Source organism: Oenanthe melanoleuca, chromosome 19 (genome assembly GCF_029582105.1).
Source record: "Oenanthe melanoleuca isolate GR-GAL-2019-014 chromosome 19, OMel1.0, whole genome shotgun sequence".
NCBI lineage: Eukaryota > Metazoa > Chordata > Aves > Passeriformes > Muscicapidae > Oenanthe > Oenanthe melanoleuca.
In genome coordinates, this window is record NC_079352.1 from 3,121,659 (window position 1) to 3,147,342 (window position 25,684).

General features: G+C 41.3%; 1 protein-coding gene across 1 annotated transcript in view; it reads right to left on the minus strand.

Moving 5' to 3' along the window:
* Positions 1-2,995: 2,995 nt before the first annotated feature.
* ULK2 (unc-51 like autophagy activating kinase 2) overlaps positions 2,996-25,684 on the minus strand; it is a 35,454-nt gene continuing 12,765 nt past the window's right edge. Inside the window, exons 7-28 of the mRNA XM_056506515.1 lie at positions 24,667-24,740; positions 24,086-24,187; positions 23,688-23,746; positions 23,295-23,377; positions 21,272-21,322; positions 20,805-20,890; positions 20,039-20,210; positions 19,096-19,156; positions 18,772-18,864; positions 15,741-15,878; positions 14,589-14,734; positions 14,289-14,369; positions 11,308-11,594; positions 11,003-11,196; positions 10,257-10,366; positions 9,289-9,441; positions 8,485-8,693; positions 7,060-7,238; positions 6,078-6,196; positions 5,590-5,747; positions 4,928-5,063; positions 2,996-4,837 (exon numbers count right to left, since the gene is read on the minus strand). Coding sequence (XP_056362490.1) covers positions 4,770-4,837; positions 4,928-5,063; positions 5,590-5,747; positions 6,078-6,196; positions 7,060-7,238; positions 8,485-8,693; positions 9,289-9,441; positions 10,257-10,366; positions 11,003-11,196; positions 11,308-11,594; positions 14,289-14,369; positions 14,589-14,734; positions 15,741-15,878; positions 18,772-18,864; positions 19,096-19,156; positions 20,039-20,210; positions 20,805-20,890; positions 21,272-21,322; positions 23,295-23,377; positions 23,688-23,746; positions 24,086-24,187; positions 24,667-24,740 — 2,759 coding nt within the window. The 3' untranslated portion in view covers positions 2,996-4,769. The remainder of the gene's footprint in view (positions 4,838-4,927; positions 5,064-5,589; positions 5,748-6,077; positions 6,197-7,059; positions 7,239-8,484; positions 8,694-9,288; positions 9,442-10,256; positions 10,367-11,002; positions 11,197-11,307; positions 11,595-14,288; positions 14,370-14,588; positions 14,735-15,740; positions 15,879-18,771; positions 18,865-19,095; positions 19,157-20,038; positions 20,211-20,804; positions 20,891-21,271; positions 21,323-23,294; positions 23,378-23,687; positions 23,747-24,085; positions 24,188-24,666; positions 24,741-25,684) is intronic.

Sequence of the window (25,684 nt, forward strand, 5' to 3'; positions counted from 1 at the left end):
GGACGTGGATGGATTCTCCAGAGCTTGTAAAACTCTCAGCCATCAGCCCAGAGGGTTTTCATATCTCAACAGTGCTGCCTGTACTTGGCTGCACACACTGGAAGCAGATGCTCTGCTCCCAGTTATCCCAGTGGTCAGCAGGCATCAACCTTTGCAGAAATGAGGCAGCATCCTGGGAGAGAGTCCCTTTTGGTCCTTTTTGGGGACATCTTTTGGCCAGTTAAGGACAGGAAACAAGGCTGAGGGCTTTTTTAGCATTGCAGAGTCTCAGCGTGGATGTCAGGGAAGTGTGGGATCCTGAGTGAGACAGAGGAATACCCTGTGCTCCCCACGCCTGGGAGCTGGCAGTGTTTTCTATTTTAATTCAATCACTAAGAAACAATAAAGGGAGTTATTTATGGAACTCCAGAGGAACTGGGAGGTGAGCAGTGCTGGGGGGGGCTCTAATCTGTAGTTACAGCAGCAAGAGATGTTTAATTGAGAAGCTGAGCTCAAGATTTTCCCCTCCCCTCACTCCTTGTGGCCCTCACCCCCTCTTGGAGTCAATTAACAGCAACGAGACAAGTTCCTGCCCTGCCCTGGGGTGCAGCCTTTTGTGCTGATCCTTACCTTGCTTCCAAAGTAGAGCCTGGGGAAGGAGGACTTTGGTTTGGAAGATAAACTGTGCAGTATTTGGTTTCAAGAGTCCACCAAATAACACAGCTAATCAATAAATGTCCTTTTAGCTTGTACTCCATGCTCACAGAACATCAAGTTTTCAGCTACAATCCTATCTCTGCTTAAATGTCTGCCCTAGTCTCAAATTCCAAGTGTTTTCTGGAAGTCACATAACCCAAACAGCACTCGACCATACAAGCAGGCACAGAAGATGAACGACAGGGAGAGGTTTTTAAGGAGCCTACAGGAATCAATGCAGCTCAGTTCATTTATGGCATCACTTGTTTTGAAAGCTGTGGCTGATCTCACATTCGCAAGAAGGAGATACTGTGTCACACAGAGCCCTGGTCTGTGGGCTGCATTGTGGACAGAGTTCAGGCCATGGAAAATGTGAAAGGGACACAAAGAAACAATGGGAATGATTGGCACAAGGACTGCAACAAGACTCAACAGCCCCCCTGGCACTCGGTTGGCTTTCAGGCAGCGAGGAGGGGGGAGCCTGCCGTGCACAAAAGCCCATTGAAAAGGTGTTTGTCCCAAGGAGCAGTGCCAAGGCTTCCTTCAGCTGGGCTTGAAGACCTCAGCAGAGGGGTTATCCCGATGGACTTCACTCCTCTGCAAAAAGGAGGAGCTGCTGGGGGCACTCTGGGAAAAGCCACAGCCAGGACCATGGCTCAGATGGGGAAGTTCAGGATAGATAGAGATTTGCTTAGAGACTTAAAAGGCATCCTGGATGGTCAAAAAAGATAGTGGCAAGCAGAGCTCAGACAAGACAAAAAAGTCAAAGAGCCAAAATTTAATTAAAAAAAAAAAATAGGAGAGGAAGCAGGAATGACAAAGGAGGTGGGTCACAAGTCAGGTCACAAGCCAGCCTATCTGAATTTCAAAGCCTTCAAGCTTTGGAAGCAGCAGGATCCAGCTTTCCCTGCTCCAGATGAAAAGCAAGTTTTCCTTTTTGGTGTAGCAGGGCACAGCACTGAGACATGGGTGAATCACAAGTTATTGCCTCTGAACCCTGAGGTGATGTGATAATAACTTGATGTAGCTGTACAAGATAATAGCAAGAACTATGTAAAACCCAGGCAGTCCCAGGAACAGCTCCCTCCTCAAAATGCTCCTTGGAATAACTTCTAGTATCTCAGTTGCAAGTTAAATTAACAGGATTTCCTCCTGTGTGTCAGAGGAAGGGCTTAGAGTTCAACTTCTTGCTTATGAAAAGCAGCAAATGTCAGAATCAAAATGTGTTTTAGATTCCTCAGCTGACATTTTGTAAAATGGACAGAGTGGAGAAAGTACAGAACACTCAAGGAGATGGTGGAGAGCTGAGCTAGAAAAGCACATCAAATCTTTCCTTTCAAGTTCAGTCTTTCAAAGGCTGGAAGAAAAAGAAAGTATTTGGTAAAAACAAGCACCTGCTGTTCAGCACGGAGAGCCAAAGACAGAGGACAGCTTCAGGATCTTTGTGGAATGAGTTTATGCAGAAAGACAGGCCATGAACATTGGTCTCCTCCTCCTGAAAACAGCCAGCAAGAATAGCCCTTTTCTTCTCCTCCTGTTTGTGCAGCTGTAGCCTTGCTGGCAAGAGGGGAAGGAGAATGAGCTTGAATCCTGAAAGGAAAGAAAGAAAACCAATAAAACCCAGTGAGTTCCTGAGAAAAGCAGCCTATCTCCTAGACTTGTGCAGTAAGGCTGTTGCTTTGTTCCTAGATTTGGGCTCAGACATATCATTAGCATTCCCAGCTCACTCCTTCCTCATCCTCTTCATGTGCCACTCACAAGTGAAGGGTTTTTTAATAATAAATGGGGGAAAATTTGATAGTACAACTCAAAAATACAATACCCACACAGCAGCTAGCACAGCATACCTCAGCTGGGCAGAGGGTGCAAGCTGTGAGGTGAACAAAGCCCATTTTTTGTCAAATTTGGACAGAAATTGTAACTTCCTGCCAGCTTTTGTCAATTAGCTCTGTATATGCTGTCCTGGCAGCCCTGACAGGTCCCCTTTGCTCCAGGCAATAAATAAGCACCTTGTTGAAAGATCATACAGCTGTTACCCAGGATCCTACTAAGCATTTTTGTTTTCCAATCCAAGTTTAAAAAAAAATTGGAAAAAAACCCAAACAAAACAGGGTAAATTGTCTTCCTAAAGCCAGGGAAAAACAAACTCAGGGACATTTTGTGCCAGAGCTATCTGATAATGAACTCAAGGATGCTGCCCCATCCTGCCCTGCTGGCAGGTCCAGCTGCTGAGGGGAGCATTCAGCAACTTCTTTACCCAGGCAAGTAGAGAATTTTTCCTAAATTTAACACCTCTGGTCACAGAGACACAGCAACTCAGTTGTACCATAGAAACACTTCTAGTGTCAGTATTTATTTTTACCTTAATATACATTTATACAGGCCATAATAAAAAGGCTATTACGCAACAGTTCAGTGAGTTATTACCTAGTTCCAAGAATAATGCATGCAATTACAAAGGAGAGGTAGAAACACCGTATTAAAGACCTAAAAATACAAACATTATATAAACAAACACTTTCAAATTAACTGTTGGAATTTCATACAGATAAATAAGGTAAAAAGTACATTACTCTGTCAAAGTAAAGGAAACACATGGTTATCCCAACACTGAAACAATATTTTGATGTGTAAGCCCTGTACAACTTTGTCAAATAGTTCAGACCACTGTGTTTAAGAGGATTAAAATGATTTTGTCCTGGAGAATGGTTTATTCAAGTATTCAAGCAGTTGAGTAACAAAAAAAGTCCCAAAAATAAAGTGTAGGAACCATTTCCAGAGAAGCTGATCTGCCTAAACACTTTGCAAATCGCTGTCCTGATGATCTCATGGGATGCTTGAAATGACAATGCCTATAAGGCTAAATGAAGCTTCCCACCTCTCCCCACAAATGCACACAAAATAATCCTGATTTTTCACACACTCTATATGTAGAGATTCTACATCATTTTATCAGCATCTCAAACCACAACATTATTTTCTGGTTTGTTTTTTTTGTTTTTTAAATTTTTTTTTGCATGGTTCCTTGCAGAACCTTTCAGTTTACAGTATTTATTGTAATACTGCCCAAGAAACAAACTACAGAGAACTGTCATTACACCCCTAAAGACTGCAGGCATTAATGCACATATTGCATGCACAACAAAAGATGCAACCAAATCTATAGAAAAAGCAAACAACCAGCAACTCAACATTGCTATTACTGAGAAAGTCCAGAGCAGTAGTTACTCAAGTATTAGACAAATAGGTATAAAATGGAAAGGTTCACATGAATACAAGTTTTTACACAGTTTGTTTCAAAGTCTTCTAGAAGCTACATTTGAAATTCTGAAAAGAATTTTATGTACACTGAAATGAAATTCAGCCAAGTCCATTGTGCCTTCTTTCTCTATATTTTTTTTTTAACATAGTTCTTCAAAAATGAATATACAGTTGCTTTAGTAAATTAGTGCAAAACAAAATATTTTGGAAGAAGATCATCAAATTGTATCCACATCAGCTGAAAACCCCCTGGGGATTTTGCACAGATTTTCCACTTTTCCCCTGGGGTAAGAGCGTGTTTGCCATCCCTTCATATGACAACCTGAGCCATGTGTGCAACAGGTGAGCTCCCAGACAAGGCAGCTGAGCCCCAAAAAGCTTCAAGCAGCACTTGCACATGGTTAGGGCTTCCCAAATTCACTCAGCCACATTTTACTGAACAACTTAAAAACTCTTTAGGGAATCTTCTGAGGGAAAAGTCTTTTTTTTGTACCTGATGCAGAAGGATCCGCTCTCTAAAAACGTCACGAGGAAAAAACAACAAACCCTGATCATTCAAGTTCAAAGCACATGTTCAGTTTGAAATGTGAAGAGAGATTCTTTTAAATTCTGTTGCTAGGAAGGAAAAGGAGCTGCTGGATTGGTAAGGCAAGTGTACTTTTGGAATTTCTCCTCTTTGAATACGCTGCTGTTTCTTTGGTAGTCACCACAGAAATGTAAGAATCATCTTCCACATGGGGCAGAACAAGGACAACAATGAAGCTGTAGTGAAAAAAGTGCAGTATCACTGATGTGGTCCCTTATGTTCACACCATCTGGTCCTCAGGATATTCCTACTGCTCATACACAGCCACTGTGCTGTAGCAGAGTGCAGAAAGCCTTCGCTCAATGCTGGATTTATCTGCAGAGACAGGCACAAAGGTGATTCATTACCAGAGTTATTTCACAACATATTAATTCCATGTCATTTTCATTATTCAGCTGAACTTACACTTGTGTACATTTTCTATATCTGCAGGGTCTTGCAGGATTTTAGTCAGTCCCTCCAGCAGCAGGGCTGCCTTGTGGTACCGATATGTTATATCTTCAGTTTGCTGGAACATCTCATCCAGAGCTGCTGACTGCACCTGCAATCAGTCAGGACACTCAGTTTCAGAAACTCCCTTAGGCAAGCAGCAAAATGAAAATTTCAGAATGAATCACCTAGAAGTGTCATTAAGAAACTGCTTTCCAGGTTTGATTTAGCTGATATGTTGTTGTAACTAAGACAACAGAATGCAGGTGGATCTGTAAGGTCCCTTCCAAATCATTCTGTGATTCTGAGAGGATGCAGCACCTGTGCTGTGGTAACTGAGAATATTCTGCACAACAAAAAAATCTATAAAAGCACTTTTTGATATGAATAAATATGCTCATTCTAACACCTGCATTCTCTTGTAAAGAATCAAATTAATTATGCACAACACAACCATTATCAGAGTTAAGCACAACATTTGCCAGAATCTTCTGTGTGACACAAGAATTCCCTCACACTAAAGCAGTTAACTTTTCTTTTTGGTCACTGAAAATATCAATTCTATTTTCTGGTTATGGAGAAGAGATATGTGAGAGAAGACAGCAATTCCTACAGTTCAGGGAAGAGGAGGGATTTACCATTTCCACAGCACAGTTGTAGATGAGTTTCTCTGCAGTTACACTGTTGATTTCATCAATGAACCTTTGCTTGTCCGAAAAGAAACGATTCAACTTTTCTGTCAATTTTTTGCACATTCCAATACAGAATTTGTATCTCTCATTGAGGCTTTTCACAACTAGGAGAAAGGTAAGAAGAAATTAAAAAAAAACCCAAACAAAAACTTAGCCTAAGTTTAGCTTTGCAAAGTAAACTTGTTTATATTTGTAATTTTAGTGCTTATTTACTCCACCACTTCTATGACTTCAGTATCTATCACGTATCAAATTTTAAGTTAATGAATACCCATTTCCTAACTGTTTCTGGCTGTTTACTATCAGAATTGTGTAATTGTACATATCTACAGTTCTCCTGCAAAGAAAAACAAAACAAATATTGCAACTTTCTGAGTGATGTAATCAGCAAAAAAAATTCACAAGCACAGCAAATTAGATGATGGTGCATCTACCTTGCTTAACAGCAGTGGATGGGTTCAGTTTCCCAGATTTGACCTGTGCTTTGGCAAGATGCAGAGAAGATGCCAGTAACTGGGCAGCTTTCATATACAACACCAGCTGCTCCACTTGTCTGGGGAGAAGAGGGGAAAAAAAAGTAATTTATGCATCAAAATACCTTTTTAGAAAGCATTCAAGCCTGGGCCAGACACCACTTTTTAATCACAACTCCCCACAGGACTTAGCAACAGCAGAAAAGGAAGACAGATGTTTAAAATGCAGCTCCACCCCTCCCCTCCCTTCCCCTCACAAACACTCTGTCATGGGGTGAGGGGACATCTGCTCATTTAGGAGCTGCAGCAGCAAAGACAAACTGCTTTAAATGCAGACATTTGAGAAAGGAGCACTTATTTGTGGGGACTCTCTGCCCGAGGTCAATGTCTCACCACAAGTGACTGGGTGTACTTTTCATTTCCCATCCCCCTGGAATTCTCAGTTGTGAAAAGCAAACACTTCACAGGGGTTTTCTGTTGGGTTTTTATTACTTCAGGAAGAGGGCAGGAAGTAGAACTGCCCTTTCCCACCACTTCAAATTTCTCATATTTCTCCTTGCTTTTGATTTTGTGTTAGGGTTGATTGATTGTTTTTTCCAGTGAAACCAAATTTGGACACTTCTCCCCTCCCAACCTCCACCTCAGAGCTTCAGTCAACAGGAAGGGATGAGGGCTCACATCTGCCAGAAGCTGGTACACAAGTTTCCATGCTCAGAAATGCACTGCTCCAGCTCAAACCTGAACTCAGCACTTTCCCCAGAAAAGTGGCAGACCAGAAAAAAATCTTTTGTCTTTGCTCTTTCTTATGTGTCCTCAGTTGTTAAAAAAATAACTCCTCTAAAGATTCTCTACAGGAAATCAATCACTCCCAGCAAAAAGGGCAGAGCTTCAATACATTTTTGATGTGTTGGATCTTCACTAATTCTGTTTGACTCACACTCACCCCCATTCCTTGCTGAGCTGGCTGATCTGATCCACAACGATGCTCTCCTGGATCTGGTACAGTGACACAGCAGAAGTGCACAGGTCTGGGTTTCCTCCTCTCACTGCTGTCAGATCCAGAACACACTCTGTAAATGTCAGCATCATGTTTAGGTGACGCAGTGTGTCTGTGTGCTCTCTCTGTCAGAGGGAAAGATGACAGCAATTTAACCACTCTAAGCCATCAGCCACATTTAAAACTCTTGTTAATCATTTAAAGACTTCTTGGTATGTCAGTTCTGTGCAGGAATCACATTGTGGTAGAGGCAGCATTAGGGATGACAGAACCAAATGGGCCCCAACAGATCTGAACTTGTTTTTTTGTTAATGAATTCAAGATATTGTAGCTTATACTTAAGAGTCTTTTAACAAAGCCAAAGGAATTGGTACATGGAGTTCTGTGTTGAAACCTGAGGAACTAAAAGAATCACAAGTGGGACAAATTACTTATTGTATTATCAGCAACACCAAAAGTATGCTTGGCACTTGTGTGAGGAGCCAGGAGGAACATTTGGCTTTTATTATGTAATAGACTTAATACCTGCAAAAGAACTGATTGGCTTCACTCTAATTTACACTTGGTTCTGGAATTAAATTGTGTTAAAAGGTGGCTGTTACCAAAGTTTACACTTTAGACTAAAAACTTGAATTGGAGTGAACATCTCCCTGCTGCTCTGTCAGTAAAACACACAGCACACATGCAGAGCTCCTCCTCAAAAGGAAGCCTTCAAAACTAATAAAACATATCTTAGCAATGCTTATAATATTTTCATTAATAATACAGGTCTGAATACATTTCATACTCTATCTGTGGGAAGAATACAGTGCACTGGTAAGCATTCATGTTATAAGAAATATTCAGCAGGGACCCAAACACCTTCCAGCAAGATGTGAATGAGAAACCAGAACAGCAATCTGTCTTGAGAAATGTACACTCCAAGAATAGCATTCTGGTGAAAGACCACCCCAATTTGTGTTTTTAAAGTGTCACTCCCCCACACATTTTAAAAAATATAGGACAGTCTTCCCACAAGTAGGATTGAAGATGATTCTCTGACTGTGAAGAAGCAATGAAGTGCCCAGAGGGGCTTTGTCACTGTCAGCACCCACATCCAATGGCATTTAACAGAGGCTTCTCTGGGAAGCTCTGGTGACAAAAGCAGTAATGTTCCTTTGGTTACCTACTCAAACATATGAAATGCCAGCAAGAACTATCAAAGAGAAACTGGCAACTGCAGATACAGCAATATTTTCAAGACCTTAAACAAAAAAATCCAACACATGAGACTGCACAGAGGAAACTACAAAGCACACAGAGCAATCCTGTTTTTCCCACATGTTTCAGCAACACCACACATTAAAAAACATGAAATGATTGTTTCTATACCTCCATTAAAGTTTCCTCAGGCAATTCAGGAGCTTCAAAAGTGATAAAGCCCTCTAGGCTGGGAGGGGAAGTACCATAGGGGATGTACTTCAGGCTCGGAGCCGCCTCGGCCCCCGGAGGAGAGGAGCCCATGTAAATACCAGGAGGAGAGCCCATATAAACACGGCCACTAGTGGAGCACAGAGACCCTCCAGAACTGTTTGATCCCACTACAAGAAAAATAACACACACATTCAGTCTGATTCAGCACTGGGGCTGTGGGTGACAGCAAGTGACACGTGAGGAGCAGCACAGAGTGCCCCATGGAAGGCTCTGCTCACACAGCTCTGCAGAGAGTGCAAAGGCTGAACTGTAACAACAGTGACAATTCCTAACACATTCTGGGCTGACAAGGACTTCAGGTTGTGCTGTGGTGGTTCACACTGCTCACCTGAAGCCCTTAAGCTTGAGGCCTTTGATATTTGGCAGCACAGCTGACTCTTGCCAAAATGCAGGCAGCTCCCACCCTTGGTGTGCTGATTCTGGGACAATGCATGGCAGCAGGCAAAAATCAGAATTCTGACTTTTCCTCTCCACCTTTGCCATAGAGCTCCCACTCCCAGTGAGGAGTAAAGCTGTATACACAGGAGGTTACTCACTGCTGGATTGTAAATCTGTGCCTCTGACCCTCTTTAGGGGGGGAAAGGCAAAAACCATCTGATATTCATCTCTACTTTCCAGAGCACTTTTACTGTAGGCACAGTGCAAGGCAAGCCCAAGTGCTGCCTTTGAGAAATGTCCACACAACTGCCAGGAAAGTCTTACCTGAGGTGGTTCTGGTTCTGAGGACCATGTGGGTGCAGGTGGGAGGGGTGGCACTGCTTGGAGGGGACCCCACAGTGAACATGACAGCCCGAGAACTTGCCCCACTTCCCATGGATGGAGTTGCCATTGCAATCCCATAGGCTCCTGCAGGAGCTGGGAGAGAGCATTGCAGCAAGTCAGTCCCTATTCCATATAATCACACCAAGAAGTAATTACATGCAGCAAATTGGAGCACTGCAACACAACGTGCTTTGATGCAGATCCAAGCCCTGGACTAGTTAGAGGTTCTCACAGGAAATAAAAGAAGCTGAGTGGACAGTCTTGGTGAGACACAAACAAAGTCGAGGTACAGCTTAACATATCTTTTTATTTTCAGTATCTCAGTCCTCTATTCTCAGCCAGAAAAGAGCAACAGAGACTCCCTGAGAGCCTGAAGATGTCACTTTTGCAGCAAAAGATACAGCAGAAAAATTCTAAAGGCAGATCATGACAGGTCTGGAGGCTAAAGACCAGTCCAGTCTGCAGAACTCCCACATGCTCAGAAGGAAGAACTTCTGGTGGCAAGGGACAAGCTCAGGGAGGAGGAGAAAAAAACTCAAACAAACATCCAGAATTACATAAATTTGATTTCATATGAAACTGAGGTGGATTTAGAAAATGAAAAGCCACAAATGCTAAATTAAAAATAAAACCAAACCAGAAAATCCCAAACCTCTCCAGTCAGCATAGGCAGTCGAGATATTTCTGTGTTTAGCACAGAAATAAGTATTTTCCTGTCTCAGTTATTTTTAAAGCTATGCTAAAGAAATGGAACAGATCCCCTTAAACATTAAAAAAAGTCTTCTATGCTGTGGCTAAAAATTCTCAGGACCAATTCTTGAAGATGGAAGCAGAACTGTGATTCAGCTGGCACTCCATAAAAACCCAGACATAGGGAAACAGCTTGGATGTATCACTCTGATCCTTACCTGTATCCATTGGCCTCTCTGTGTTGAGACTGTCTGTACTGCCTTGGTATAACTGGCCCCCAAGGGTGGTCTTCACCTGTTGATCTGACAGCTTCCCAGTACTAACAGACCTGTTAGGAAAACACACAAATTCCCCCAAAAAAAGTTATTCAGGAATATCATCCAACTTGCAACTAAGGACAGCTAAGATTCTTGGTATTTACTACAGAGATTTTTTCAACAGAAATAGAGAAAATACTGAAATCTTGCTTGTTATCATGGATCTTCTAAAATAGAGCAAACCATAAAAATATTAAGACCTTTTACTCTTGAAAATTTTATATCGAAAATTTTGTCGTAAAGATTTTCAAGCAAAAACTGAAGAGGCTTTACAGAGGCAATGAAATTCCAGATTCAGTTAATCAAAACAAAAGGGAACTAGACAGCAGCACAAAGTGCTCCAGGAAGTCCCTGCTATATTTATAGCCAGTACAAAATGTTTCTGTTGCACACTCCAAACCTCAGCATCCCCTCACAGCCTTTTCACCCTCTGAGAGTTGCTGTGTGCAGTTTTGCTGCCCAGCTGCCTCCCCCAGGGATGCAAAATTTCTCCTAAAGCAAATGGGAGAGCTCTAAATTATCATTTAAACAGAGGGATTTGGGGAAATATCTCTTATAAACACCCCTACTCAAAGATACCCCTCCTCTTTCAAAATTTGAAATTTTTGAAATATCTGATGAAATGTTCTGTTCCTGGCAATGCCTACCTGCCAAAGGTGGTTTTGCTGTGCTGCTCTCCTGCCTGTTTGTCAGCTGCCTGGCTGGAGTGGAAATGTGTGAAGTCCCTTGGGTCAGTGATATCTTTAGGCTGCAGTGGGGTTTCAGCCAAGCCCTGGCGATTTGCCAAGGCCAGCAAGTTGGAGGACGCTTGAGTTTTAGGTATTTTGAAAGGAGCTGTTGCCTTTAAGAATCAAGAGCAAGAACACACACACACACAAAAAATCGAAGTTAGAACCCCAAAACATTCTTGGTTTCAGGCACTGTGTTACTGAGAACTGCAAACTGAACAAACCTTAGTGGGAGAGCCGATGATTGTTGGCAGTGGGGTTTTGAAGAGCCAGTCTGAGCTCCTGGGTGAGGATCCCATGTGCTTGGTAGGAGATGTTCCCAGGCTACCTGGCCTGCTTGGCTGTGGAGAATGACTGTATCCATACCCAGCATAGGATGGGCAGACTGGGTCTGAATGCTGCTTTCTGAGCTTCTGCTTGTTCTGGTAGATATCTGTGAGAGTAGGAGCACTCTGCAACCTCGCTCCCATCAAAAGTGACTGTGGAGACTGAGATGGCGGAATAGGAGAACCTGTGATGACAAACAATACAGTACAATTCTACCTGCAGTGCTTGCAAAGTATATTGATGAAGCCCAAAGCTCCAGAGAACAACATTAAACTGCAAATATTGAGATGTGTTTGATCATTAGCTCACTAGACAGCAAGGGGAATGGATTTAGCCCATGGATTATTTGAACTATTGCTACACCACTGATGAGCCCTCCAAGCTGCCAAACAGGCACAATTTCAGGCTGACAGCTGTCCTGGCAGCTGCAGTACGTCTGGCAACCTGCAGCAAGACAAATGAAGTGGTTGGATTCAGCAGGAATGGCATAACCAGCACTGAAATTCCAAGCTGAATAGAGGTTCTCAAGGCCTGGAATGATATTCCTGCAAACAAGAGCGTGAATGCGACATTGCATGTTAACGACGTGTTTTGTGTGTAATGACTTCATTTGCAGACACAAAGGCAGCTCATGTTCCTGCAAGAAAACTGGGTACTAAAAAGAATCAAATTATTCAGATGGAACAGTTTGGGGACATTGCTTTGAGCAGTTGTTTACTTTTTAGTCTGTCAGACAATGTTTTTTTCAAAAGCTGACAGAGGAAATCCACACCTAGGTACAAGTTTCTCCTAAAGCAAATGGGAGAGCTCTAAGTTATCATTTAAACAGAAGGTTTTGGGGAAAGAACTCCTAAACACCTCACCTACTCCAAGATGCCCTTCCTCTTTCAAAATTAGGCCTGAAATTTGATGAAATGTTCTGTTCCTGGTGTATGCTTTTGTGTCTCATGATAAGGAACTGTGCAAAACTTACAAACTGTTCATCAGACTTCAGCTTTATGGTCACAGCTTCCCAGAGAAAATGCTTGTCTGTAACCTCAAAGAACTGACACTGAAGTGAGTTCCACTCATGTTAAAAAAAAAAATAAAAAAGAGGAAAAAACTGAACCATACAACTAGAGAAGATTTTTAAAAGCTGGCCATGAGAATCTTATGAGAGGCTTCATTTCATAAATGCCTGCTAAAATAACCACCCCAAACTTCTTGCAGTTTGCTTAGTAAAGTGCCCAGCTGTTACAAAACATCTTTCAGCCTTCTTAAGCCCATGTTTTTGCTAGTTGGATTTTGAATATGAGCTACTTCATCTTGATTTCATTCCACTCCACTAGGCAGTATGTTTCAGAACAGCCTGTCTGCCTGCAGCTCTAGCAGAGGGATCAAGTCTATTTCTCATTAACTTTCCAGCCAAGAATTTGCTTGCTTGAAATCCCTCTGCTTGTCTGTCTCACAGCACTGGGAAGTCTTCACCTGTCGTTTTAGAATCAGTCTGAAATCTCAATGGTTACTGTTCCAGAGTTGTTGCCACCCCAGGGAAGGCTTCTGAATTAAAAGTGTGTCCTGGGCTGCCATGGGCAGCAAGAACAGCTCAATTAGTTCACAAGCTACGTTACGAAAGACATCTTCAGTCCTTAGAAAAATCTCAGCTCAGATGACCTCACCTCACCCAAAGCAAAAAACTGCTTCCCATACCCCTCAAAATGATGAGAAACAGACTTGTTGCAATTTGTGGTATTGTACAAACAGAAATACCACTGCAGCCATTTCAAATAAAGAAGTGAAACCAAGGAGGAAAAGAATGTAGAAAACATGTGAAGAAATGAAACATTAAAACTCCTGCCAGCCATAAAAACAGTGCTGTGGTGTGTTACAAGCTAGTTTGATATTGGCAAAAAGCACTAAATCAACAGCCTGACAAAACTCCATCCAAATAAAAGTTGCAACAAGAAAAGCAAACACAGTGCTTTGTATTCTCTTCACACACCCCCTTTTTCACTTTGTAAGAAACCATTTCATATCTAAGGATTCACTCATTCCTTTTGTTGAGCTAGCCAATGGCACAGCAATTATAAAGGCAATTATTGAGACACATCACAGAACTTATTAATATGGATTGAAACCATTCCCAGACGTGTCTACTCCAAGAAGTGAAGGCTCTATCATGTCCAGATGGTTTTGGACAAGTGTTTAAATAGGAGAAAAACTCACAATGTAGTTTCAAGATCATATCTTAGAAAGTCAAAATAAAAAGTATAGCTAGTATTTTAGATACAGAAGAAAATGCACCCAAAACGTGCACAGAGCAGAAGAACAAGTTCCTGAATTGCATATTCTTATACCAAATCCTTCTGACATTACAGTGCAATTCCATCTTGAACAGTCTCAGAACATATTCAAGTCCTATGTCTTCCTGATTTATTTTTCTTGCTGGCATGTCATTATAATTTATGACTTGCAAAGCTTGCTGAGTGCTTAGCAACAGGAACATCAGATCCCAGCTGATTTCCCAAGGGAATGACGAAAACGTGTTGCATGCTGTGCACTGGCAGCTCTGCCTCCCTTTTCTGAGAACTGGCATGACAGAGCTGGTCTATCAAAACCAGATTCTCAAAAGCATATTACTACCATTCATTACAAACCAGCCCTGGTTAAAGACAGCCTTCAGAGTTGTTGTTCCATCTTGAGAATAAGAAATTTTAGTTGCTGTTTTATTGTGTATGGAATTAGTTATGGGCAAAGGTGTCACCCAGGCCACAAATGGGATGTTTCCACAAAATCTCAGGGTCTCCTATTAACCCATTCTAACATGTGTTTGCTCTCCTACCCCTTTACAAAATGCTCTCCCAAAATAATGCTGATTGCATGCTACAAAGCCACTCACCTGAGAAGTTTCTACTCCTTGATTCATGTCCTTGGAGTTGTCCACAGCAACAGTGCCCAAGCTGCTCAGGTATGGTTCCAACTATGCAAACAAAACCAAAATGTACATTTATACTTTATGCTTCGCTGACAAAGATAAAGCAAGTGAAACACTAGTTAGTTTACTTCTGTGAGCCATTTAACAGAAAATATTTCTGCACACATGACCTGGCTGGGCAGATTGTGGTTTAAGAGTAACTTCAAGCAAGAATTAGAGCTCTGAATGCCTTCTCCAGATAAAGCTGAGCATTCCAGTGCTTACCTAGTGGGGAAGGAGAATATGGTCTGGAGGAGCCTGTGGACAGCCTGCGGCCCACGCCCTGGGCAGTGTCAGCTGGCACTGGAGAGCACGAGCCCATCTTCATGAACCCCATGGGGCTGGTGTTGGAGCGCCTCACAGCCCCGGCTCTGGCAGGGGAAACAAAGGTCACACACACTGTGCTCACTGCCTCTGGCAGATAAGCTTCAGAATGCCCCCTGAGGAGTCTGATCAGCTAAAGGAAATACTGCTGTTTCAAGAGAAAGCTAAGAACCTAAGCTAAGTTTTCCATACTGACAATAATCAAGATTTAATTCCCTTTGTTACCACAGACTTTTAAGCTTTCAATGCTTTAACAGTGGAGAACATTAAAACAGACTTCCTTCAGTACAGCCTAATCTTCAAAAAAACTTGATAATATTGTTTTTTTTTTTTAATTTCACAACCAAGTATTGCTGTAAATGCCCATTTTTTAATCAGCAAAGATTCTGACAAATTTTTAATATCGGGTCTGGAATACAGATCAGATAACTGAAAACAGATTATTTAAGGGAAAGTCATTTCCCTGAATGTAGCAACTATAATCAAATCAGGGATCCTGGAAAAAATATGCAACAAACCCTGGGTTTTGTTTTTGTAAAGATCTCCAGAGTTCTGAGTAGTCTATTTATGAGTCTTTGACCTTCACCAGCCTGATCCTGTAGACCACAAGGCAGAGAATAAGCCTGGCTCACTAGAGCCTTGTAATGAGACAAGCTGGTTAACTAGCATGCCAAAAATTGTTTCCTTGATATTCTACAGAACAAAGCATTCATCTCATCCCTACATGTGTGAAAACAAAACATAACTTATTACTGACATTTCAGTTCATGATGTAATGCCATGCAATACACAAAGAGCAGTAAAAAAGCAAGACTTAATCTTTTTACCTTCTTGAGTTGCATTTTGAGTTAAAGAACAAACTCATTTTGTTTTCATGAAATATTTCAAGTGCCCATCCAACAATCTTGAGATTGTGAAGGGCTTTTATTTGTTATCATTGAAACGTCTCTTCAGTGTGGAAAAAAAATGACATCAGCAAGAAAGCAGGGACATCTTCCAGGGTACAAACAGCAACCAGACCCAGGAGAGAGGAGTTAAAAAGCCCAGCCTCACCTGGGTGATCCGTGGGGGTTTGACACGGGGCTGGCAGTGGAGGAGAGGTTCTGTTCTATGCGCTGGTAATTCCGGAGCTGGGTGGGAACCGGGATCGGCGCCGTCTCGCTGCGGGGGGACACGGAAGGCTGACAGTGCCTGAGGTTGGAAGGTGTGGAGAACAGGAGATGGAGACAGGAGATGAGTACAGGTAGGCAGGTCTCACTCTCTCAGAATTGTACTGTAGGAATTTGGAGAAAATCTAGGAAACAGGCAAATAAAGTTCTGTGCTCCCTGGGTGCGCTGTGATCTCTGTTTGTCCTAACCCAGCTCCAACGCTGCACTGAGGAGGGTCAGGAACTGCTCAGGACTCCCTGCCTTCCCTGCCCTGGCTGGGATCACATGGAGCTGGGATTGGGCCCTTGGTCACACATCAGTGAGATCTCCAGATCCCTCTGACTCCCTGCCAAGCCGCATGCTGTGTTTACCACACTTGAAAATAGTGTTCTAGGAAAACCCAGAGCGCCAGGGACAGGAAGTTCAGAGCAGGACTGGAATGTGGACAAAAGCCACTGAAGCACAGGCAGAGATATCCCCAGAGACACTGTGAACTTGCAGGAGGAAAACATGTTATGTAATGTAACGACCAACTCCTGACAGGAGCAGCCAAACCACACACCTGAACATTAATCCACAGATTCCAACTGCAGATTGCCCAAGTTCAGCTGGAGTGTCAGCGACCTGCCTCGCCTCAGTGTGGCTGATAAGGGACTCAAACCACTGCATGTAATCAGTAACCAACACTTTTAAAGGAAAACAGAACTCACCAGAAAGAATTTCAAACAAATGGGCTGTTTGGAAGATAATAATTTCACTATCTGGTCTTTTATTGACATGTCTTTAAAGAAAGATTATAAATTCTTAGAAGAAATGTGAAAAAAAAAATTTCTAGAAAACAGGCAGTTACAAGACTCCCTTGCCTGGCTCCAGCTGAATAGAAATCTGGGGTTTTTAACTGTAATTGTCCTATTCTCTTTGCTACCAATTAGAATGAAATATTACTTCCTAATAGGCACAGAACTTCCTTAGCAAAAGAAACTAAGTTTGTCCTGCTGTTGCCACCCAGTTTCTGGATCCCACAGAGTAATTTGAAAGTTGGCTGTGGGCACACAATCAGCAGAAAACCTGAGAACTTCCAGGCAAGGAGAAGAACTCCCAAGTGGAAAGCACAGGAAGGCTGTGGGCAGCCTGCCACGACTACACAGCACATTCAGGGAGCACAGGGAGCCTCTCCCCAGGAGAGGGAAGCAGATGTTATTTAAACTGTGGCAGTGACACTCAGGAGACCATGAAGGCTGTTCAGCTTTTAAAGAACTCAGCACAGAAAATGCTCTTCCCTGCTCTCACACAGCCTTGCAGGCTGAGCTCTGGCCAGGCATCCTCCAGTCTCATGTGGTTTGTTATCAGTCAGAGAAAATGCAATACAGATGTGTGCAGAGCTGCATGCAAATCTTGTTTCTCTGAGATCCAGAGGATAAAACTGGTAATAAACCACAGGAGAGTGAACCACCTTGACCTAGTCTGCCCATTCTGGCTGGAGACTGTCTGTGAAATACACAACAAAGCTGTGTAACTTTGGGCACAATTAATTCAGTTTCATCAGCTAATCAGAAAGATTCATTGTTTCACAGGGCATAACCTTCTGTAAAACACCCAAAAACTAAAAAAAAAAAAAAACCACAAGCAATGAAATAATATTTGTCAGGAAATAAAAAACAAGCCCCAAAACCAAACCCAGTATCCTGTAGAATACCAGACACACACACTGCTTTATTCAACCTGTGTCTCATGCAGCCCCAAATGCAGTTACTGAATTAACTCAGCCAGTAATTAAATCAAACTATTATAGCACAAACAGAGTGTGAACAGTAGGCACCTGTTTCTAATCACATGACCACTTAGCTCTTAGTAGTGTACAGGTACCACAGCCAGAATATTTTCATAAAATTTGTAACTTTAAAAACTCTGCCTGACACAACTTAAAAACAAAGAACAGTGTATTTATACTACCCTGCACATGGCCAGTTCAGAGCAAATGGATCTCTACAGGCAAACCATCCCCATTATCTGCCCTTAAACATAAAACATGAGAGGCTAAAAGCTGTATCGACAGCCCCTGTCAGCAGATTTCACCAACTGCACAAAGATCAGCACAAAGTAACAAACTTTTCTTGTGACAAGCATTTCTAAACAAATAATGCTGACTTGCAGCCCTCTAGCACTGGCACAAGCCAAAAATGCACCCAACATAATAGCTTTACTCCCCAGTTAGCCACTCATCCTCTTTCTGTTTAGACTAAAAACATAATGAAATTCATCACTTGAATAAATTCTGCTTAGATATCCCTATGAGTAGATAAACACCATAATTAAGCTTTATGCTTTCCAATGTAACACAGGAAAGATTTGAGGTCACACTGATGAAAATCAGTTCTATTTTCAACCAGCAGAAATTGAAGCCTACAGCCATGTGGAAGAAAGGGGACTAATTACCACTCCTGCTGATGGAAAACCTGCAATACATGTTTAGCTCCTTCATGTGACTTTGGCATTTTGCGAGGCACAACCATGAAATTCACAATAATCACTTGCACAAAAGCCACACCCAGTGACCAACAAACCAAGCCAGCCACGAGACACAAATCCACAGCAATCTGGGCTTTCAAAGTTCCTCTTCTCTCACAACCACTTCTTAAAATGTATCTGCATTCAACATCTTGACTCACTACATGAAGGCTGTGCTGTGCTTCCCAACACCAAAAAAGACAAGTCAGTTATGTCCCTAAATTTCTGCTTTTAAACAGTTCAAAATTTAAACAGACAAAGAATTCTCTCAGCTCCTTAAGGAAATATTTTGGGGATGCACCAGAGAAGGTATGAAGGGTAGACAGCCTGGAGGTCTGGCTTCTATTTTAGTCCAGTTTCACAATTAAAAAAAAAAAATAAAGCCAAAACCATGAAACAGCAGAGAATCTAAGGCCACATCACACACCTGTTAGCTGCACCAGAAGCAGCACTTCGAGAAGAGGCTGAGGATGGTTTCTGTACAGTTCCTGAGCTTCCAGAAATAGTTAATGGTGACTGCCTGTGAAAACAAAAACCACTGTCAAGATAGGTCTTCACACCAGAGAAACTCTACTTGGCAGCAAAACTTCCTGAACACAAGCTGTTTAGATACTCAAATTCAACTCTTGCTCATCTTTCAGAAAGCCCACAGAGCTATGATAACCCAGTGCCAAAAGCCCAGAACCCCCTTCTGCAGCTGCAGCATCAATTTTGGAAGAGGTTTCTTTTGGAAGAAGCTCAGCACACCTACCCTCCACACATCAAGAACTCGCTGGAAGCCCTCCTGCCAGCTGCTCCCAAAGGCATGTCATCTGCAGGAGGAACACATGGAAAAACCACGTCAGCAAGCAGAATAAGAAAAAAAAATTACATCTTCCATATTGCTGTTGTAGAGAAAAACATTTCTGTGAACATGCAAAAGTTTCCCACAAAAAGTTTTATGCAGGAAAATATCTCAGATGTGACCCCCAATAAAAATAGAACTGAGGAAGAGAGTTCTTGACCAAGTTATTTTGCTGTTTGTTTGTGGGTTCTTGCCATATTAATAATTTTAATTTTGAAATAAACTCCATTGTACAAGGTATCAGAACTGGGATGTTTACAACATGCGATGGCAGAAACCCTTCAGGCAGTCAATTTAGTCAAATATTTACCACAAGTTGATGGCATCATCCAGAAATCAGCTGACTTTGTGCAATTCAGGTTGGGACCATGTCATAAATGTGCTCCATCCAAGTTTTTCCTTTGTATAAGCCCAGGCTGATGTTTTACCCTTTTATGTTACAAGTGTTTTATGTTTTTAGCTACACCTGTTATTTAAAGCTCTAGAGCATAAGCTATAAATGTTCATTGAGTCTGGAGGAAACAAACTGCCTGTTTCCACAAAGAACTCCAAGAGAATCCTTAGGTCTTTTATCAGCAGTTGTTTACAACTGAATCTCTTCTTCAACTGCCAAGCCCCACTATTTTCCATGACTTTAAACCACCCCCATTGCATATTTGGCTGTTCAACTGCAGATAACAATGTCCCAGATGGATGTGAGTTTCCTTCCAAAAAGGAATCAAACTACATAAATTAATTTCAATTTGAATTCAGACACATTTAGAACAAAGAGAGCCAAAGAACAAAAGGAGGTAGAAGTGTGTTATGAATGAAAATTGGGTTGAGATGTAAAAATAAGAAAGGTTCTTACATGAATGGTCTGAAGAGATATTGTGTGGGACAAGAACAAAGTCATCTGTGTCACAAGAGGAGTTCTTGCTACTGGTACTGGCAGAGTCTTTAGAGACTTGAAGATAGTTAGGAGGACCCAGTGGAGGGGAAGACAAATTTTCTTCTTGAATGTGCTGCATGTCTGGCAGAGACTGGAGGGGGGTGGTGGGAAAAAGAAAGTTAAAAAAACCCCACTGTAAATCCAGTGATTCAGAAAACAAAAATGCTTTTGAACTATGACATTTCAAGTACTGGATAACCCTGTAGTGTCAGTTTGGACAGGTCTATGCTGATTAGACTGTGATTTTAAACAATTGTGATTTATTCAATCATTCCTGGTGATACAGATGTACCTGTTCCAAATGCCACATAAAATTGAAGTCACTGGTTTCTAATAAGCAGCCTTAGCCAAAAGGCCCAATTCAAAATTTATCTGTAACAGCCATTACATTCAAACCATAACAGAGTATTTAAAGATTTGCTGCTCTAGAATTTGATATTTTTATGTATTTTTTTACCTTAACCAAAAAGAACAAGAAAAGCCCCACAAGATACAACACAAGGAGCAAGAGAGCATCAAAGTGTTGATGGTATTTAAGGAAAAGACAGGGGTGTTCCTTGCTCTTTGCTCCTAAACATGACAGTTTACAGTGTTCAAGTATCAAAAGATTTTAAAAATTCACAAATTCTTGGCTAAACATTACAGAAAATATTTTCTGGAGATTGTTGTGTAACACAGAACTTACAGGAGGAGAAGCAAAGCGACAAGGAGAGCTACCACAGGAACTGCCAGAGACTGAGCCTGGGTATGTGGGCACTGGTACAGGACAAGCTAGAAGAGAAAAACCCAGAGGGGGGGAAAAAAACAAAAGGGATTAAGACTTCAAAAGGCTGAATTTCAAACAAATTTCCTCACTGCTTCTCATTCATAAGCCCTTACACAGCTTGTAAGAACAGCACATCCTCAATCACACAAGGGTATTTAAGTTCAGTGCAAACGTCAAAAGAACAAGTAAATAAGTATCACATTTCAGTCTGGCATAATACAAGAAAGGATTCAACACTCAGGCTCATAACAGAGCACAACAACAGGCAGGCTGAGGAAAATGTCTCATAAACACTTAGTGTGATATTTGGCAGATCTTTCTCCCTCCCAGCCCGCAACATTCATCATTCATACAAATAAATGAAAAAAAAAAAGCAAACTACTTACATTTTTTCACTGTTGAAACGTGATCCAGGAAAGGGTGGTTGAAAAATGCTTCTGTAGAACAAGAAAGAACCACCATTGTGAGTAGATGTACAAATGACAGAATTTACAGACTGTATTGCAGATGGTGATAAATGGTTGCCTTCCCAGAATCAACACTGCAGAGCCAGAGGGTGAAGAGCTTATAAAAGATTAAAGCTTTCCATGATGTGTGCTGCTATAGAGTTTGGAAAGGAAACAAGAATCAATTGAATAACTTCAAACATCAGTCAGCAAGGCAAATCAGACTGAATCACTGGAAGAAATCTTGTGACTGCACTTAAAGCCATGTACACAAGAAACCTCCCTATACTGCTAAGGAAATTATGTTCTCTGTGGCAGTAATTCAGTTTCAGTCTGCTCTTCAAAGCAATGAGCATTTTTCACATCAGACACTGAAAGTATTTTCAACCCTGTCTTTCCCACGGATTGACATTTATTTTTGAAGCCATTAATGCTACACCTTAGGAGAAAAAAAAAAAAAATCACAGCAAAGCCATTCTCCTTTCCACTTTCCAATAGCAGAACACGACCTGTGCAACCAGTTCAGGGCATAAAGCAGAATTAGACACCTTTTCTTTAACAATTACCTCAGTGAATTTGCTGTTGTTACATTAGAAATACTTTGCTTTTGTTGTAAATGGATATGCTGAGGCACTTTTAATTGAGCATAACCAGTTGGCCACCAGGTTACATGGAAAGTTTTGCTCTGCAAGGAGCAGTGTTCAGCTGGTTCAGGGAATTTGAGGCTTGGTGGGAGCCAGCTGCTGAGTTGAGTGAACTTTAATGTCCTAACACTGGAGGAAAAACAATGCTGTGCCTCAGACATAAGCAAATAACAAGGAGAAAAAAAAAAGAGAAAGAATCTGAGGCCTGCAGTATCTCCCATCCTTCAGCAACACTTTTCTCCATAACCCAATAAGGGAAGGAATCCAGCTGTAATGCCTCAATAATGTAATTATTAACTTGAACACAAGGATCAGGTGCTCTCCAGCTTTGGTACAACACCTGCTGTTCTACTTTATATTGCTGGAAGATCAACAACATTTCCAGAGCTATTTTTACTTTAACAACAGGCGACTGGGCTCTGCTATAAACTCTCCCTTTCCCTCCCTTTGCTAAGCACATTCCAGAGCAGCCCCTTTGAGGCCCTTTAAGTGGCTCAGCCAAGGAAAACATGACTTTCATCACTGCCATTCTGCTTTCTATTTTTCTTTCGAAGCACAAACGTTTTCTCCCACCACCACAAGTGATACAGTGAAATTCCCATGTTTGAAGAAACTGTAGGGATCAGCACATGCAGAGTGGAATCAATTACTCAAAGTCCATGTTTGTGATGTATTATTTCTCTTAGACATAGAGATTTATATACTGACCTCTGGATGCTGTGAATATAATTTGTGACATTCTACCCAATTATCATGAGCTTTTTCTGGATCTGAACTAAAATTTTAAGACTAACATTTCCTGGCAATTATGATAAAACTGCATTAACAAGTGGTGCTACAAAATTTAAATAATGAATATCATGACATACAAGATGCAGCTAAAAAGAATTAATCAAGATATAACTTTTCAAGAGTGTGTTTCCAAAGTGGGTTCTTCCAGTACATGGAGATCAGAAATGTTTGCTCCCAGTCTGATGCCAAATCACCAGTTAAAGTAACAGAAATATGACTTCAAGATGAAATTTAAGGTATAGCAGTAAATCATTGAAGGAAAGGGCACAATTGAAAGAATTAAACTGATTTATATTTCACTAATCAAGAACAAGGTCATGATTTATGTGCATCACTTAATACTGACAGTAGTTACCCAGTGATTTGTTTTAGCTACCCTGTCTTCTTTATGAAAACAGAGAAGAAAAAAAACCCACTTCACTTCTCATGTAATTGGCTGTGGACAAAGGTCAAGATAATTATTCTGGTCACATGAATACAACCAACAAGAAAAGTCAAAAGAGCAAGAGGAAAAAAGAAATACATACCAAAGTCCATTCTATCCTTTTGGTTTCTCTGAAGCAAGCCCAACAGCAGGTCAGCCAGGTAAGATGATGTTTCCCTAGGAATGCTGCACACAAGAGGAAGTAAAACATGCATTAAATGTAATGCATGCACTGAATAATGCATAGCACATTGAATTTCATGAAATCAGCACTCTGCCACATCCCTAAGTCATCACTATCCATGCTTTATAGCCCCAGTACACTTAGTTTCAGCCAGGTACAATGAAGGCAAGATGCAACATGATTCACTGGTATCACACTACATCTTTGCAAAGATAGAAACAGTAAATATTTTTATGAATCCCAGGCATTCCCCAAGATGAAAAAGTGTTCAATCAACAAGTGCAAGTGATAGGAAAGGCCACAGTGACATACCTAGGAATCAAATTCCTGTTCTTTTCATAAAACATTCTCAAATCTTGAGGACTATTGGCCTGTCAAATAAAAATGTACATCAATTAAAGCTCGGTTTTATGAAGGAAATAGTTTTTGTTCCTAAGCACACATACACAAAAAGGTGACTTTTGCATATGGGCATTAAAGGAGAAAACACCAAGCAGAGCAGTGACTTCAGCACTAAGGATCCTTGTTTATGTATTTTCTCTGGATTGAACACACTCATCATGCAGACTAAGCAGAAACAACTTCTCCCTTGGTTTTCTCAAGCCTTTGCAGCACCAACACTCAGACATCACTTGCTTCTGCTTTCCTGACTAGAAGCAAGAGCCCCAGGAATGCCCTTGAGACTGAGAGGAGGAAAAAGAAAGTGTTACCTGAAAAGGTGGTTTTCCAACAAGACACTGATAAATCACAGTTCCTATGCTCCACAGGTCTGCTTTAGCATCATAGTGTTGAGACATAATCACTTCAGGGGCCTGGAAAGAATGGCAAAGTCTCAGAAGGGAAAACAAAAAAAGGAAAGCCACAGCAATATGATTCTACTGTCAGAGCAGTATTAACAGAGACCATTTTATTGTAAGAGAAAATCAACATTTTCATGTGCATCACATGGCTTGAGAGGTACCAGCTCCATCTAAAATGAAAGCTGTGTTTCAAAACCACAAAAAAAATAGAAATGCTGATGTTCTGAAGCATTTGGCATGTTTGGGAAGAAGAAGGAAATATTATTTACTTGGCTTCTGCAGTTCTTCTTTCAGACAGAGAACCACTAAGAAATGTTTGATGTTTGATTTTAACAATCATGATCTCCAAAGGTAGCAAAACTATGGAAAGGGGAACTGCACTCTGTCCCTGATCCTTGTAAAGCAACACAAGGCTTCTGCCAATCTGCAAGCAATTATTTTGTTCTGGCAGAAGAATGTTTGAGATGAAGACAATGTGAAATATCCCTTACCATGTACATAGGGGAACCACACAGAGTTGCAGCCATCATGTTGCTGTGCAGATAACGAGCAAACCCAAAGTCAGCTGTGTAAAGAACAACCTTGATCAATGAAGAGAAAGATAACTTTCAAATTTTTACAGTCTAGAAATCACCTGTCTCTGACTGAAATCTACTACAATTAACAGTGAGATTGGAAAAAGACAGTTTTAATATCTAGCCAGCTACATGGAATAGTAGAATCTTTATCATGCTGAAAGAATAATGTATTCTCTTTCAAATGAGCAAGCCAAGAAGCAGCAGTGACATCATTTGCACAAACTGCTGCTCAGGCACCTCCCCAGCTGCAGAACAGCCTGTCTGGCGTCAGCAGGAAAGGATTAAAGTCACTGGCTAAATATAAATGGCTCATTAAGAGTGATGAATATACAATCTGCCTGCAGTGAAATCACATCAGGTACAAGTTGAAGAAGTCAAGTTTCAGGTGCCTGAATTTTCCATGCAGGCAAGAGCATCTGAAGCTATCAAGTAAGGACAGAAAGGGAAGAAGTTTTGTCTCCCCTGTGTAGTTTTTGAGCAAAAGCACAGGAAAGAACTTGTTAAAAACAAGGTAGTTTTAAATAGACACTTAAGAGACAACAAGGAGTGATTACAACTCCTGAAGTGGCCTCTGCAAAAGAGTTTGGTACTATACTGAACATTTGACATCTCTCCTCTGTTACAAGGCCAAACCTCCCTTCTGCCATGCCAAAAATAGATCATAACCTTCATTTGTAAACCTCTCAAATAAACCTTGGGAGGATCTACCACTAAAAAAGAAAACAGCTGGAACTGCAATTGAGTTTTGAAATGGGTTAAAGGCTACTCAAGTTTCAAAAGTTGGATTTATGCCTAATTAAAATAGCTTAATACTAGAAACATCAGCTAAATAGATTTGTCCTGCAGATTTAATCAAAAAGGCCTTTATGATTCCATCTTTTTTTATCCTGCAGCACAGCACGAAGCTCATCATTCTTGACTTGCTGTCTGA